The sequence below is a fragment of the Lingula anatina genome, chromosome 1 (genome assembly GCF_051362555.1).
Source record: "Lingula anatina isolate TDL-2025a chromosome 1, LinAna3.0, whole genome shotgun sequence".
Lineage (NCBI taxonomy): Eukaryota > Metazoa > Brachiopoda > Lingulata > Lingulida > Lingulidae > Lingula > Lingula anatina.
Window position 1 is genome coordinate 26,524,087 of NC_141767.1, and position 17,361 is coordinate 26,541,447.

A 17,361-nucleotide genomic window follows, 5' to 3' on the forward strand; every position below is an offset into this window, starting at 1 on the left:
CCACATCTTGTATGAGTTTGCTAAGTCAGACATTCGGGCTTAGATTTCAGTTTACATTTTTTATTTCCACACCATGAACCATGTAAAGCTGTTACAGTTTAGCTGTCATAGGATCCCATGGACTTCAGGATGTAAAGAGCAAACTGTATTTTAATATGAAACTAAATCTAACTGGTTTGCTTAAAGATGGATGAACAATGTTTTACAGGTTGGACAGTCAAGAAGAAAAGGATTGTTTAAACTGTTGCAAAAAAAAAAAGATGTTTCACCTTAAGAGAAGAAAGATAATTACCCAAGTAGCTTACAGTAAATTAGCTCCATTAACAAGTAGTATATTTTGAGAATTATCAACTTATTGAGTAAATTACACCAACCACATAAAAGGTCATAGTGTTTCAGAACCTCACTTACATGGCTGCAAATGCCATCATGTTCCATTATTTTCCATCTTGGCTTCTAATTTTCATGCAGTATTATAATGAAATTAGAAAGAGGATATCAACTCTAAACAAGGGTATATTTTTTCTTAACATTTCCTACCACAAAAATACATTACTCCAAATTTCTACAAAAATGCATGAATACATTAATTAATACTGTGCTGCATGTATGTATACCATTCCTATGTCATTTGCAAAGCCATATGCAATCAGACAAGGAACATTCTAGACTGACAATGAGCCTGAATGTCATCAGCCAAACAGATTGCCATACAGTCTCTGTAATGTGGTTGTCTTATGATGCATTTTGGAGTGATTTCCATTCTAAAACAGTCCATGCCTGATTACACCTATTTCACTTCATAGTTTTTTGTATTACATTTGTATAAGGTTTTATTTTTATAGAATACGCTATGATGAAGAATATAATGTATAAGATTGGGATCACCTTCAGTTTATAGATACTTAAAAATTAAGATAGGTCTATTCTTACATACTTTCTTCTTAACAAGGGCATTAATTCAGTTTTAACTAGAAAATGTTCATTTACTTTTACATATCTCTGGCACATACTTGCAAATCTCATCAGAGTACATGCCAGTTGTATTAGATAAAATTCTATTTGCCCAGACTGACATCCATATTTGATAATTGGCTGATCATCCATAGTTGAGGACCATGGGATCCTTGTCTCCTTTCATAATCAATAAATGATTTGCTTTGTATAAGTGGTAGATGTTTGTGTTCTGATGACCCTGTAACTTATTGGAAATGTCCTTCTTATACCCTTGTTCAGTGGATTTTATTGCAATGATTTTTGTAGTTTTATAAACTCTTACACCAGCTTGCCAACACCTGGTGTCCAGAAATGAACACAGAGGATATGACATGTGGTTAAAAAAAAAACTAAATTGATTGTTGTATTTTGTTCACAAAAGCATGTAAAGATTAATTTATTGAAAAGCAATCAGTAATTTTTATCTTTATTTGTGAACTGTTGCTATGCTGGATAAAAAACATCTGAACTTAAAAACCCAAACCTGTTTAGAGGTTAGAAAAGTGCACCTAAGGACAGGCATTCTGGCCATTGGATTTCTGATTGACATCGCTGCAGTCTCTTTGAATGACAAATGGTTTTTGTTGTAGTCCTGTGTTGTTCAAACTTCCGACCTAAAACAGCAACTTTTATAAATCAATTAGCCTCATGCTCAGGTGAATTACAAGTTTATTATGAAGCTTTCTTGATAAAACAGGCTTTAAGTATGATTTGTTAGACCATTGAAACATCTTTGAAAGCCCTGACCAATAAACTGCGCTGGTGTCAAGCAACATTGTACCTGTGTAAAATAAATATAGTGTGGCAAGGGGACAAAATATCCCATGGAGTTATTAATTTCCTGCTAATGGCATAGCCAGGGGGTATGGCAGATAATGAAGTGCAGCCTTATAGGTAGAGGTTATGCCTAGGTGATGTTTGTTTAAAGAATGTTACCGTTGACTCGTGTGCGAGCACCCTCGTAGCTGGAGGTATAAACTTGTAAGAGAATCTGCATGACAATTGATATCTGGATTCAGGAGGGAACTCACATGAGTTCTGCTCAGTTAGCTCTTGGTCAGGTACTGAACAGGGCCTTTTAGTCTCGGACAGCATAGATGGCAGTCATGAAAAAAAAATCGATTTTGGGGACTCTGCTGACTTTGGCTCTTCTGGTAAGGAGCAAAATTTTGATCATTAGCCATACATTTGTTAAAATTGATTTGTTCTTTTTTCAGTTTCTTATATTTATCTGCAAAAATAATCAGGATTTTAAAACTTGGTGCTTATATCAAAACAAGAAGTAGGCAATTTGTTTAACTGTTAGGAAACAACAACAAATTTCAGTGCATGGTGATATGCGAAATTTCTGTATCAATTTACTTCACTCTCTTTTTCTCTCTCTCTTTCTCTCTCCCTGTCTCTGTCTCTCTCTCCGTCTCTGTCTCTCTCACTCTCTCTCTCTCTCTCTCTAAACTCTCTCTCTCTAAAAAGAAACACGGAAGGCATGGCAGGGACATACATTTATCCTGTGCACTATAATCACCATTTTTTTTCTCCTGAAGGCAAAACTGACAAAGTAGTGGGTTGTTTTTATTTTTAATTCAAAGAACATAGCCTTATGTTTTCTTGTGCAGCTTAAGTTTCGCATAGTATGGTGCAAGCTTGAGTTTACGTGTGCCATAGATGTAGTACAGGTTGAGTGGTGGATTTACGTAGACTGTCTGGGTAAACAGGACGGGTTTGTTGGACACATTGTGTGCAGGCAGGTAATAGGAGGGCAGGTACAAAAAGTAACATTAGTCACTTAATGGACTGCTTTGATGTGTTTACTTTCTTCAGTACCACACTAAGGGTGGTCTAGGTTACTCTTTATTATTTTGCAATGTAGCAAGACTGGCCGGAAATACGGCAGTAGCACCTCCAACTCTATTGAACAGAAAGTAGCCATTACATCTAGTTATACGTTTTACCAACTATTATGTAGAGATTTGCTGTGGGGGTTAATTAGATATTAGCTGGACATGTTTTGAAGGAAACAAAGTCATAAATGTTAATGAAAATGAATAATTGATGAAAGTATGTCAGTGCTCCTTTGATCAATCTTTTAAAAAGAAAAGTATTAGTATTTAATGTCTTATATTGTGTTGCGTGTAGGAAGACGATAAAAACTTTGACAAATATCTTCCTTCATTTTATTAGCACATGAAGTTGTAAACTGCTCCGTCACTTAGTGGCTGTGAGGATAATAGAAGTGTTACAAAGAACAACTTCAAAGGGTCCATGTATAATGTTTTTTTTTAAACATTAAAAGTTCAAAGAAAGCACTAAAGGTATTTCAGATGTTGATTAATTGAATGAAATAATTAAAAGTTACTTTCAGTTCTACAGGTATGTGTTCCTGATCCTAAGTGATGAAAAATTAAATGAAAAAGGTCAAAGTAGTTCACTAGAAGCAGAATTAATCCTTTATTTCCCTTCCTAGTTTTATTGTTCTGGGGGCTGTGGTAGTTTATTGTTGTTACACCTGAAAAAAGATTGGCCATCTGCTTTAGACTGTGGCAACTTTGTGCCATATGGAATAAAAGTCCTTGGATGGTGATGATCAAAGGATGTATCACGTTCAGGATGTCACTTTGTACGACCTAAGTTAAGTACCAGCTTAGCCAAATCATCTGCAGTGCCTGTGTGAGCAGGGATGTGTAGAATATGAATAGTGGCTTATCAAGCTATTCCACTTCCATCCTGCCTCGGTTAGGATATAACCAATTAATAACCACACTGTTTTGACACGGCTGTTATCAATCCTCTAAGTCATTCTGAAGGGCACCTGGGGAAGGTTGCAAAACTCAAAAAGTATCTTTAAGTGGTCCTAAGCCTGATTTTGTTGACAAACTGGAGTAATAAGCATAGCATGGGGTGGCTGGCTACAGCTAACCCCTCAGTATTGAAAAATACATTCAAATTCAAATTCATAAATCAATAATGTATAGAATCTTTCAACTGTCATGAGAAATAAAATATTCATTTGATGCCTGAGGTTATCTGCAGTGAATAGAGAGAAAAGTGTTTTATAAGCTTTGACATTAACAAGAGCTTGATGGCACTGTAAGGGGGCCTTGTCTGATAAACCATGTCCAATTTGTCAGGATATTAGGTTCAGTTGCCAAACTGATGAGACAAGCACCATTATGAAAGCTGAACTTGAAAATTGATTTTTATACGCTAATGATATAATTGAATTTAATAGTGGTTGTTTAAATTGGCCCAGTAATTTAACAAAATAATCCTGTAAAAACCCCTGAGGTGTGTTTACATCAAACTTTCTTTTGATATCTTTTGCTATCAAATTTTTCATCTGAAGGGGTTTATTGGTTGAGAACTTGTGACATCTGTAAATTTATTTAAATTTAGACAGTAAGTTTGTGTGTTTGTTAAAAATAAATAACCAAGTAATCAGGAAAAAGACAAGTCCTCTTTATCTCATTGTAATGATTTTTACTTGCAGAAAGTAGGTTGTGACGGTCTTCTTGGCTCAGAGAAACAGAATGACAAGTGTGGTGTGTGTGGTGGAGATGGTTCTACCTGTCGTGTGGTCTCAGGCATCTTTGCAAGGCAGCAACTTGGGTATGGCTATAACAACATCACTGCAATTCCAAAGGGAGCCTGCAACATCAACATAACTGAGCTGAGACAGAGCAAGAACTACTTAGGTAGGTAGGGTATTATGTAACCTGTGAAACAAAACTAAGAAGACTTGAAAACTTTTGATTTGAAATTCTTATTAAACTTCTTCTAATTTTCTTTTTAAAGGTTGACATTAAAATGTCTCATTTCAAAGCAAATGCATTTATGGACACCACTTTACCTGGGCTACTGATTCTTTACAATTTCTTTCAGTTTTTTAAAAGATGAAAATGTCTTTACAGTTTGATTAACCAGAATTATCAAAATGAAAAATTTGTTCATGGAGATAATAACTTTTTCAGTTTCCATAATAATTAATCACCGGAAATGTAACTTTCTTCAAAATGTTTATGTATCATATCTATATTTGTTTATGTAAGATATGGATGCAGACAGGGCAGCCATGCAATAAACTGCCACTTGACAGCCGTTTCATCATATCTGCTCCAACTTATATAAGTTGAATTGAAACTTCTAATTATAGATGTCATTAGACCTCTTAGACTTTACACAGGCTAATCATTAATCCACTAGTAAACATTGACATTCATCATTGGTCTTTAAAGATAAGCACTCTCTTCAAGTGATGACTGATTAATGAGCAATTAACTAACTGATTAGACCCCCGTTTGGCAGCTCTTGTGGTAGGTGTGCACAGGGTACTAATTAACTGGCCTCTCGGCACCTTTGCATGTTTTTATACATAGTCTAGAAGCCACTGATATATATTTTTTTCTTTTCCTTTTTGCATTGCATATATATATATATATATATATATATATATATATATATATATATATATATATATATATATATCAGTTTGTTGTCATTTTTAAGATTAATTCTATCATCATATCTATCATATCTATCTATCATAAACTTTTGTTTTTGATGGCGTCTTCTTGTATCAATAATCATAGTCATTGTATAACTTTTGGCTGAACATTTCTTTTATTTTTTATTTATTTTAAAGAGTTATATCTATAGTTAAGGGCCTGTTCACAATGAATTCATCAACCTAGCTACTGTACGCTAACTCCACAGGGATTGTTGCTAAATACAATCAGATTAACAGACTGACACACTTCCTGTATTTCCAATGTACTTACATGATCACCAGCTTTTCTGTTGTCTCCTCAATGCTAGGAGGAGGCGTGTTTAACAATTACTCCGATTGCATTCAACAAGAGTCCTCTTGGAGTTAGTCACAGTAGCTAGGTCGTTATATTTATTGTGAACGAGCCCTATGTTTCTTTTCACCTCTCCCTTTTATCTTAAGAAGGATATTCAAAGAAACAGCTTGAAGTGTTATGTCAGCAGAAATAGAACATCTTGTTTCCTGAAGACAAATACTCTTCATGCCAGTTTGCAAAAAAAAACAACATTTTTGAACCTGTGACAAGATTTCTCAGGACATGCTTGATAACCATCTATTGCTGTTACATTATGTTGTGTGAAGTTCCTAAGAACACTGCTTGTACTAGGAACACATTATAACCAAAAACCATATGTCAGTTAAAGGAAACATGTTGTAGTGGCAAGAAATAACTAAATTGATTCCTGCCTTTTTGATGTACTGTGCCTTCCTGGGAGGTTCTTCAAACTATAAACATGTAACATAGGTAAGGTTAAAAGTATGAAAATATTTATATTAGTCACATTTGTTTCACCGTTTGCTTGTTGTGACATCTGTAATAGAATTAGATTTAAACCTTATAAGGAGGAATTATTCCTGAAAAAACAAAATACAAAAATTATCTTTTGTTTTGCATTCATTGTTGCCTCTTAATTAATACAAACTTGTTCAGGGATTAGGTAACTGAATTCAATTGGTTTATACAAAGTTCAGGGTTTTGTTTGCTTTAGTAAATATCTTATGTCACAATTCACCCAAATTTGGTGACCTGATATATTTTGTTTTTTCAAAGGGTGAAAAAGGACTCTCAGATGGGGGGTTTATTCACTTTACCTCATTAACACAATTTCAGTATTTAACCTGTTTGATAAGGATAAGGGAAAGAATGGTGAAATAAAGACTGTTTAGAATTTAAAGTATCTGCATTGAGGAGAGTGTTGTTTACTTAACACCAAAGGTTTTCCTGTGATTCAGACATCTGTTTGTTTATTCTCTTTTTCCAATTTAACCACTTCCTCAAGTCTTCTCATTGGAATCTGAACACATGGAGGTGGTTTCATATTTTTAGAGCTGACCAATATGTACCATTTATAGTAACATGTATTGTAAAGAAAAAGCAGCAGACTTTTGGGTTTTTTAATATAAATTCTGACAAGCTCCCCCCCCCCCCAAAAAAAAAAAAAAAAGAAAAGTAAAAAGACATTTATTCATCCACTCAGTAGGTTTTCCAATCTCCAAACCATACTTTTGATAATAGAAGATTAAAGTTAAAATATACAAGTTGAATAAAAAAAACACTTTGTATGAACTGTACGTTTGCTTGCATTTTGGTCTAATTTTGATCTGTGTATTTGGGGATAAAGTAGTTGCCATGAATAAAGAAGACATCAGAATGATGTTGGTCATACAATTTTATGCTTAATTAACTACTAGGCTCCACACTTCTCTTTACATGATTACACACTGTGTAAATGTTAAACATCAGTTCAGGTGATTAAGTAATCCAGCACCACTGAGTTTAATAGGTTATTTTCTTCTCTGTCTTACTTTAATAAACCCATCACAAAGGCGAATAACTAAAATTTTGATTATGAAGTGTTTAAATCACTGCATAATGCTTGTTTTGTGGAGAAAGTGATAGGCTGTTCTAATGAACTGTTCCACAGACATATAGACATAATTTTTGACAAGAGGAAAGTTTTGCAAGTAATATTGTGGATACGGCTGCATGTTAAGAGAGGAAAGAAAAGAGAAAAATGACAGGCAGACAGAAGGACAGACAGGCAGATAGTAGGACAAATGTGATTTAGAACCATGCCGGTGAATGGCAGAGTTTTTATTGATGATGGCATTCCAAAGCTTAAATTTTTTTCTTGTTTGTTGGCTGCTACAATTCCATAAGTATCAAATATGCCTATCATCAAATTACCAAAATAATGTAACCTGCAAATCCTTATTTTCTAAAATTATTCTTCAGTAAGCGGGACTGGGTCCAAGAAAAAGAGATGGTTTTGAGCTGGTTATACCTACCTGGATATATCTAAATACTATATGACTTACCTGATATCAGAAGTATGGATTGTTGTTATTGCATAAGCTAATTGAGGGGGCTTGTTATGTGTATAGAAATGAAAACACTCATTACTGCAACCGAATTAAAAGAAAACATTTCAATATTTATAGAAGTGTAATTTACTTTGAGGTTAGTCTGGGGTTAGTAGACTGTCCACTCCAGTACTTGAACTTGACCCATGTAATAATAACAGAGACTACTCAGTGAGGGGGTCTAGCCCCAGGGATGGTGGTGTTAGGACACCCCGAGTGTGAGGGCCTGATTGACAAGGTGAGGAATATTTCAGACACCATTGTTGCACACCTACAACCTGTGTATGGGCCGAAATTGAGACCAACAAAGCTGTTGTATTTGTAAAACCAAACACTGGTGCAGGGTTACTGTTGACATTTGAAGTATGTCTGTCATGCTTTTAAAAGGCCTAATATAATTTTATTCCTCATTAGATTTTTAAAATAAACTTGTTATTACCACCTGTGTTGCTGGTCAGATATGAACTGGAGTTCTGTGACTAATCTCCTTCATTCCTGTATTGATCACTATGAATATCAAGAAGTATTTAAATCTCTAAATAGACTAAAAGATTACAGCATCTCTTATATAATTATGTAATAGATATCTTTTGAATAGATTCACTGTATATTGGAAAAAGGGATTTAGTATCTTTTCTGCTCTAAAGAATTATCATGGCGACTGATTTCCAGTGGTTTTGAGGTTCAACAAACCATCTACATGTTCCATTTGGCAACATAAATCTTGCTTAATGAATACTGTAAAAGATATGCAAAAACGTGGTGCCAGTTAATTTGGCTATCTATAACTCTATATGTACAGTGCACTTAGTTTAATGTGGTCTTTATGGTCTGTCTATTTCCATCTGAGCTTCTTAATTTTGGTGGCTGGATTTTGAAGTCTTATACCTTTTTTTCAATCTTCATTTCTTTTTTAAGAAGGAATTTGCAGTATTTTAATCCTTAAGACTTAGGCGAGGACACATTCTGAATTTATTTGAGCAAATACTTTTCCATCTTGTGTTACATCAGCTGTCACGTAATGTTAAGAGTTGTAATAGGTGTAGGATGACATTTCAATTGTAGATGCCTGTGGTGACAAGACTGCAGGATTACTGTTCTTAGGGCCTTTTTTTATGAGATTAAGCACAGGGTTGGTCACATTGATCTCTTTTAAGTATCTGACTTCGGTGAAAGGATTACAGTTTGGGTGGAAGCTTTGAGGCAGGCTCGGCACGTACTTGTATTTGAATTGTTGTTTGTCAGATTGCTCTTTCATAGCTATTTGCAATTGATTCAGGCTGAGGATTTTGAGGAAATGAATTCTTTGTTATTTTTTGTTATTTTGTATATCACAGCTGTCATAGACTGTAGTGATAAACCTCATCAAAAGCTGAGAAAAAATACTGACCATCAGTATCAAAGTAAGTAAAGGATGGGATTTCCACAGTCTTGTAGTGGTACCGAGAAATTTTAGGGGAGAAAATTTGCTTTAGCTAATAGTACATGGCTGTTGTATTACTGAAAGAGGTTAAAATCCTTTGTTTCATCCTTGCTTATATCATGTTCCTTTTTGTCTTGCAGCATTAAGAACAAGGAGTGGTAAATCGGTGGTTAATGGAAACTGGGCAATCGATTGGAGTGGAGATAAAAAAGCTGCGGGTACAACTTTCAAGTACAAAAGGGGACCTCGGAGTCACCATAACACACCAGGGGAGCAACTATTGGCCGATGGACCAATTAATGAGACACTGGACTTGTTTGTAAGTATGCACAGTGGAATATTGTGATAATGATGTGTGTGGAGTAGTCTGCATCGGAGACGGAGATTGAACCACCCTGGTATTTTATCAGATTTACATTAATTGACATGAGATTACCCAGCTGTCAGTGTCAACCCTGGGTGTCAACTTGGTGTGTTCTGTCAACAGTGTCATTTTGATTGGAAAGTGGTTTATTTAAATTAAAACTACAAGAGGACCTATTGGAAGGTAGCATTAGCTCAACATTTGTTCCAACTGATGAAATGTAAGATCAGGTTAGAAATCTTGTTGATTGACATAAGCACCCTTGCAGTGTGATTGATTTTAGCCTCTCATAAGACATTGTGTTGACTTTCATTTGTTTTTTTTTCATGTAGACATCATAAAAGGAGACTTCAAAACATGAGGGTCAAGTTGTTTGACCAGTAAATTATCAATAATGCTCTTCACAGGCTTAGCTACTTGCAAAAAATTGCATAAAGCAGTTGTATCTGTTTGATTTATTGCCCCGCTGGCAAGTAAAAGAAAGAAATAAAAACAGCTGTATATATTTATAAGGTTCAGGGGCATGTTTTGTGATTTTTTCTTCATTCAAAATGTACAATTTTCTCTTCTATGTTAATTATTGAGTAATAGGTTCATGGTTTTACAAAGATTTCTATATGCTTCCATTCTTCTAAATGTTCTTTCATAGCTCAGTTTTTTAAAGCCTCATATCCCTCAAGTGCCGTAATTGTAAGTACGCATGGTAAAACACATTGGTGAGGTTGTTAGGGGCCAACACAATTATATGGTACACCACCAAATTTTGGAAATATGAAGAGCCATTAGCTTATTGCAGTTGAGTGTGTGGGTTCACTGAGAAGCTTGTCAAGAAAGACATCAAAGCAAAATGTGTTACTTCATTTTGGCAGCAATGGAGTCATCAAGATTTGTCATAGCTCAAATGGAATATGATGCCAAAGCGGTGCCAAAAATTCACAACATTTTTGTTTAGAATTGATTGCAAGAAGGGTTAATGTTCTTGTTAACTGCTCACTGCTGTGGACTGAAGATTGTATTAACATCTGCCAGTTGTGAATGTTAGCAACTGTGGGCTGTTCAAAAATTTGAATTTTTACAGATTTGTTTTGATAGTATTTTGTCTTTGATGTTGACAAAGTGGCCTTTGGCTGTAGTAATTCTCATGATGAATGTATTAGTGTATTATACTATGGTACAAAATAGGAAATTTTCCAAGATTTGCACAATTAAGTAGATGAAAAAAGTTTAAAAGCCTTTTTTGTACTCAGTTATTTTTCCTTGCAATAAACTAGAATTTGGACCATTGGAGATATGTGTCATATAGTAATTTGGATTGTAAGTAATTATATAGAATATATATTTATGTAATTATGGAAGCACTCTCTAATGGGATTTACAAATTTAATACATCTGTACCTGTAGACTGTAGTGAAATGGGACCATTCTGCAAATGTGTCTATAAACTATATTTAGTGAATTACTAAAGAGAACATAGAAGACATTTTGTTTTTATGGTAGAAATAGCTCATTATTTTGATATTTTACAGACAATTTTATTATTTGAATAGATAACAAGAATTAAGTTAGCCAATGGCAAAGTACATGACAGGATTACTGAATACCGCATGTCCCCACCTGCTGTAGGTCCCCTATCAATCATTGGCATCTTTAGCAAATTAATGGCCATGTCTTCAGTGGAGAAAATGAGCTGATAGTTTAGTTATGCATTTATTTATTGGCAAACACTGCCATGATTAGATGTGCAATGATGCACATACGGTAAAGTCTTGAAAATTTCGTCGTTCTTGAAAATTTCGTCGGCAGACGATTTTCCGCCGAGGTAATTTTTTTCCCCTTGAAAACTTCGTCGACCTTGAAAATGAGGTACTCAATAATTTTTGAAAAGTTCGTCACCAAATATGGCCGCGTTGTCCAGCTCAAACATGAAGGTAATGCGTCAGTTGATTCAAGACAATGATACGATCAGGATATCATTGCCGATAACACTCTCAATGGGAGATAGGAACAATAGTGCGCCCCTGCGAGCGGTTACTCACAATATAAGTGGTTAAGATGTGAATCCCCGTTCTTAATTGCGGGAACATCGGCCTTTTGTCTAAATAGTTTCATTACTATTACCTGGCTCAAGGTGCCTTATCAAGCCGGCAAATAAAAGTCACAGGCCGCGGCTTTGTCATTTGTAACGCCGTTATTGTTATCGGCGGCTGTCGTAAATGAGGAAGACACAATGAAAAATCAAGATATTATCTCGAAGGGAAATGTACCCGTCACTTCTATTCATGTCCATGTTCAATTTAGGACCATTTAACAATTACCTGGCTCATCCATGGAGATCGTTCCCAATGCGAATGGGACGAGATGGCAATTTTCATAGCTTCAGCAGAGAATCTTTTGCGTAATATTGTCAACAGATCGTTCGCGATCCAAACGAGACAAGAAGAAAATTTTCATATTTATAGCAGACTCCGTTCGCGTAAGATCATCAGCGGGAGATCGTTTGCGATCCGAGCGAGACGAAAAGGCAATTTTCATGTCATCATCGGGAGATCGTTCGCGATGTAAGCAAGAATGAAATGCAATTTTCAAATTAGTGCAAGGAACTTAGTTTGCAAAAGATCGTCAGCGGGAGATCACTATTCTAACCCCCCCTTTGAATTTAATAAATAATATATATATTTTCATTTTATCTTAAACCCCCCCCCCCTTCCCCGCTCATGGCATATCTTCGGCGGAGAATCGTTCGCGTAAGATAATCATCGCGGGATCGTTTGCGATGTAAGCAAGAATGAAATGCAATTTTTATATTAGTTCAAGGGATTTAGGGAACTTCGTTAACGGAAGATGGTCAGCGAGAGATCATTATTTCCCTCTCCCCCCCCCCCCCCCCCAGACCCCAGACACACACACTTTGGATTTAAAAAATATCTTTTTCATTTTATCTTTAAACAGCCCCCCCTCCCCCGCTCACGGTATATATTCGGCGGAGAATCGTTCGCGTAATATCCTCAGGACTTTGTTCGCGTAAGATCATATCAGAGGGAGATCGTTCGCGATCCTAGCTTGACGTAAAGGCAATTTTCATATCATCGTCTGGAGATTGTTCGCGATGTAAGCAATAATAAAATGCAGTTTTCATATTAGTTCAAGGAACTTAGTTTGCAAACGATCGTCAGCGGGAGATCATTATTTTAACCCCCCCCCTCCCCTTTGAATATTATAAATAATATATATTTTTAATTTCATCTTTAACCCCCCCCCCCCCCTTCCCCGCTCACGGCATACATGTATCTTCGGCGAAGAATCGTTTGCGTAATATATCGCCAGGACTTTGTTCGCGTAAGATCGTCAGAGGGAGATCGTTCGCGATCCGAGCGAGACGAAAAGGCAATTTTCATATCATCATCGGGAGGTCGTTCAGTTTTCATATAAGTTCAAGAAACTTAAATTGCGGAAGATCGTCTGCGGGAGCAATTATTTTAACTCCCTGTAAATTTTTAGGAAGTTACAGATGGTACTTTTAGAAGGCCTGACATTCAATCCTGGGAAAAGCCCTGCATGCAACAAACGTTGCCAAGTGCATAATTATTTTTAAATATGTCGCGGCCAGGTTATAATGCAAGGAGGCAATTAAGCTTATCTTGATCCTTCTCCTCTATCAGGAGGTATGTTTCGTACCGAGAAGATAATTCTCAACACATTTTCGGGTACAGTAAGTTAAATTTAACTTAATCGAGATGCAGTAATAAATATATTATTATTTACCGCCAGAAAACGACTTAGGAAGTAGTTTTAAATATCCCACAATATAGGAGGGTCAAAGATAACAGTCGCTAAGGATAAAAGCCCAAAGGCCAGATTTTTGAAAATTTCGTCATACCCAGGAGTCGGGGAGAGGTAATTTTGAAAAATTAGTCGGATTTACACAATTAAAAATATTAATTAATTTTTAAGTGACGAAATTTTCAAGACTTTACCGTACACTGATTTTGGTAACTTAAGCTAATAGGAAATAAAGGGAGCACAGTGGTTAGGGAATGATGAGGTAAGTTGATATTAACCTGGGTTATTTGGTACGTGTTGTTATAGCGGATTTCTTGCTTGGTGATCATTATAAGGTGGGGTGAAAGAAAATATGTGGTTAAATGATATCTTTTCCATTTGGTAATATGTGAAATCAACCTCATAAACATTGTATTTAATATAAGGAAACTGGGAAGATCACCCCTTTAAATATCATGCATATAGTGTATGTGGGCACACATGCATGAAAGAAAACCAAACAAAACAAACGAACAAAAAAAAAAAAGGACTATCACAAACTTACTCTGGATCAAAACAGACAACAGATTTCAGTTCTTTAGTTTCAACTAAAAAGTCCTTTTATGTTGTGCTGGTCTGTGATATTATAAAACTGCTCATTCTTACAGGATTTTATGTAAGGTGCATATTTTTCATTTTGAAATAGAAGTTTATGTCAGTCTGTTTCGGGGCTTATAGGTGGTGGTGTGTGGGGGGGGGGGGGGGGGAGGACGGGAATGGTTTGAATGGGTGTGCTGTGAATCAAAATTTGATCTAGGTTCTCTATCCATTTCCGAAGCTGGGTTAGCTGAGAGGGTGAAAAGATCTACTTTTCAGTCTTTTTTAAATTTCTGTTTGTGTGCTCATGCGTGCAGGCACGTGTGTGCACGTATGCATGCATGCACGTACACACACACACACACACACACACACACATTTCTGAATATATTCTTTATCGTCTACTTTATAACATATATATAACCAGGGCAGAGCAATTTGATTTGTTTTCCATTACCTCTTTCATTAAGAATTGTTGCCTTAATTATTAAGTGTTAAGAGAAAAAAATATTTCCCCACCTTCAAGGAAAATGGCCAGGTTGATGTGAACTTTACAACCAAGTTAGCTGTCTGTAATTGAATGGAAAATTGTGTAAGTTGTACTTGGCAGCTTGGCAGGCTAAGGCATATGCAACTCCTGTGATTTACAAGCACCATTTACTCACCAGTAATTCAGAGTTAAAGTAGTTGAGTTGAGAGCATGATCTTGTTTACTTGAGAAATAGTTTCTTTGCCAGGACTTTATAAAACTTCTTGACACGCTTTCCTTTTTGATCATATTAAACATTTCAAGACTCATTCAGCTAATGCTTGTCATCATTTCTATAGACAAACTTAAACACTTTGTGTCTGAACATATACCTGACACCTGTGTCTGCTGTTTCTGACACTGTGCATTTTCATGGAAGTTTATTCGCCAGCACCATAAAAGGAAACTATGGGCTCATTCCCAAACAAACTATTGTGTTATGTAGAGAGATCTAACTCCATAGTTACTCTTACTGAATGTAATCAGCTTAGCAGATTAACCTGCTGTAGAGTTGAAATGATAATTTCATTGGGAATGAGCTCAATGAATCAAATCTTGATTGATTGATTGATTCACAGATTAAAAATACAGCTTGACTTTTCTGATCTGTTCTGATCAGATTACTTTTTCTTCAAGTTATAGTTTTTTCCTTTTTTTTTTCATTATCACAAATTTTCCAGAAGCAACTCTGAGTTCCCATGGGTCTGACCCACCTCTCTCCATTTTCTGAATGTCCATAGTAACAGTAGTAGTAGTTAAAATTGGTAATGTTTATGCTTGTAAACATTGGGTTATATTCCATCACTATAGGAAAAAAAAACATTCTCTGTATATATTGGTTGTTCATCATTTTAGACTGTTTTAATGTCACTGCTTCAGTCAGTTATGTCATTTTTATGTCTGTCCATTTGACAGCTTTGCTGCCTTTTTTTTTTTTTTTTTTTTTGGGGGGGGGGGTTCTAGTTTGAGGTTTTTTATCCAAATCTTTAAATAGGTTGCATATATACCTGATTTCCAGTTTATTTTTATATTCACACAATACCTTGATTTTACAAATAGATAGTATGTTGTTGTGCCCCACAATCAAGTTGAATTGAGGGACAACTCCCCTGCCCTCTCCATAGGATAAGGGATATTTTACCATAGTTGTTTTATTATGTTTCTTCCAAAGTCATTGAGTTGAAGTATTTCTATCAAAAAGATATCATTTTAAGCATACAGAATGCTGTTATGGTTGATTGAAAATAGACATCTAGTACTTGTAAACTTTATTAGAAACAAAGTACAATTTTTAAAAAGTATTATTGGAGCTCCTTTCATCTATAGTGATCTCTGAAGTGCTCCCCAGCAAAGGTTGAAGTTACATTAAGAAGGAAAAACAGTTCTGCAATTATTTACAAGGCTATTGAGATCCTGGACATCAGAAAGAAAAAGAGGGCCAAAGAATAAGTTATCCTTTGATTATTTGAAACATAGACAAAACAAAAAAGCACTCAAAATTGGCTTCCGATTTTTTATTGACTGATTTTGTGTTGGCCTTAGACCTGAAAGTGGTTTGAGATTAAGGAACAAAAGAAAAGCAAACACGGGATAAATTGTCTGTGACTACCACCTGATTAAAAGGCTCAAGGGAATGACAATTTCACTTGGTGTTTCATTGAGAGGTAATGAAGATCTATGGGTACTGGGAAGACCTGGTGGTGAATTAACTTCTCATTGTTTTAGCCTTAGTTATTGGTACTTTTTGCTTGTTCTTAACTGAAATAAACAACTTTGAATGACTAGAAAAGAAAAAAATGGAACTTGGTATTTTAGATTTGTACTGTTCTATGTCCTTATTTTTTTCATCAAAATATAACTGATTTTTTTAGGAACAAAGTGAAGATAAGATGATATTAGTATTTTTTTATTCAAATAATGACTTCCTAAAGATTAGATAATAAGATTAAATGCATTTTTCATTTTTGAGCATGGTTCCTGTTTAATCTGCTTATATTGTTTAAAAAGTATAACACAACAATAGTTTTCCTTTTCAGTAGACAACTTGGAAAATTAATGTGGTGAAAACTGAGTCTAATGTAACCCCATCACCCTTACAAAGATCTTGCATTAGGGAGTTGTAGATGGCAAAATTTAAGATTAAAAGTTAACAGAAACATTGCACTTGATTTGAGATGGTGAAAGGCACAAACGATGGAATCCTGAGTAAACACTTGAGGAAAAAAAAGTTGAATGTTCATACCAGAAATTTTTGCAAACATTTTAAAGTGGTTTAACCATGTATGCTACTAAATGGCCTAAGTCAAACAGGGCTTAAGGAACTTTTTATTCAGATACTAGCAGGTTGTCCTAATTTGCAAACAGGGGAAGCTATTGATGTAATTTTCAAACAATGGGGAATGTCACCATTTTGAACTTTGTTTATTTTTGTTGAGTAGTTAACATGATCGGGTCATAAGGCAGCTGAATTTTTAAGTCAACTGCCAGAGGTACTTGTATAAACCCTCTCTTTTTGACTGTTATAGCATTTTGTATTTGTTTACTGCACTTTTAAGTGAATAGTGTTGGATTTGGTTCAGTTTCAACATCGCCCATTGAAAGCATGTTTTCATTTTATGCATTCCCTTAAATATACATTGTTCTTTTGATGCAAGTATTTTGACTTGAAAGCAATTTGAAGTTCTTATTTGATTTACCCTGTCCAAAAGTAACAGAGTGCCTTAAACCAAGGGTCACATAGAAGAAACTAAGTCCACATTATGAGCCCTAAACCTTCCCCCAAGTGT

The 17,361-nt window shown here is 35.3% G+C and overlaps 1 protein-coding gene across 5 annotated transcripts in view; it reads left to right on the top strand.

The window, feature by feature from the left end:
• LOC106181983 (thrombospondin type-1 domain-containing protein 4) overlaps nt 1–17,361 on the top strand; it is a 65,128-nt gene that overhangs the window by 36,749 nt on the left and 11,018 nt on the right. For 4 of the 5 annotated variants that reach the window (XM_013566581.2, XM_013566582.2, XM_013566583.2 and 1 more), the window contains 2 exons: nt 4,484–4,688; nt 9,467–9,645. In XM_013566581.2, coding sequence (XP_013422035.2) covers nt 4,484–4,688; nt 9,467–9,645 — 384 coding nt within the window. Of the gene's footprint in view, nt 1–1,919; nt 2,151–4,483; nt 4,689–9,466; nt 9,646–17,361 lie in introns of those variants that run through there. The other variant, XM_013566585.2, reaches the window with a different exon arrangement.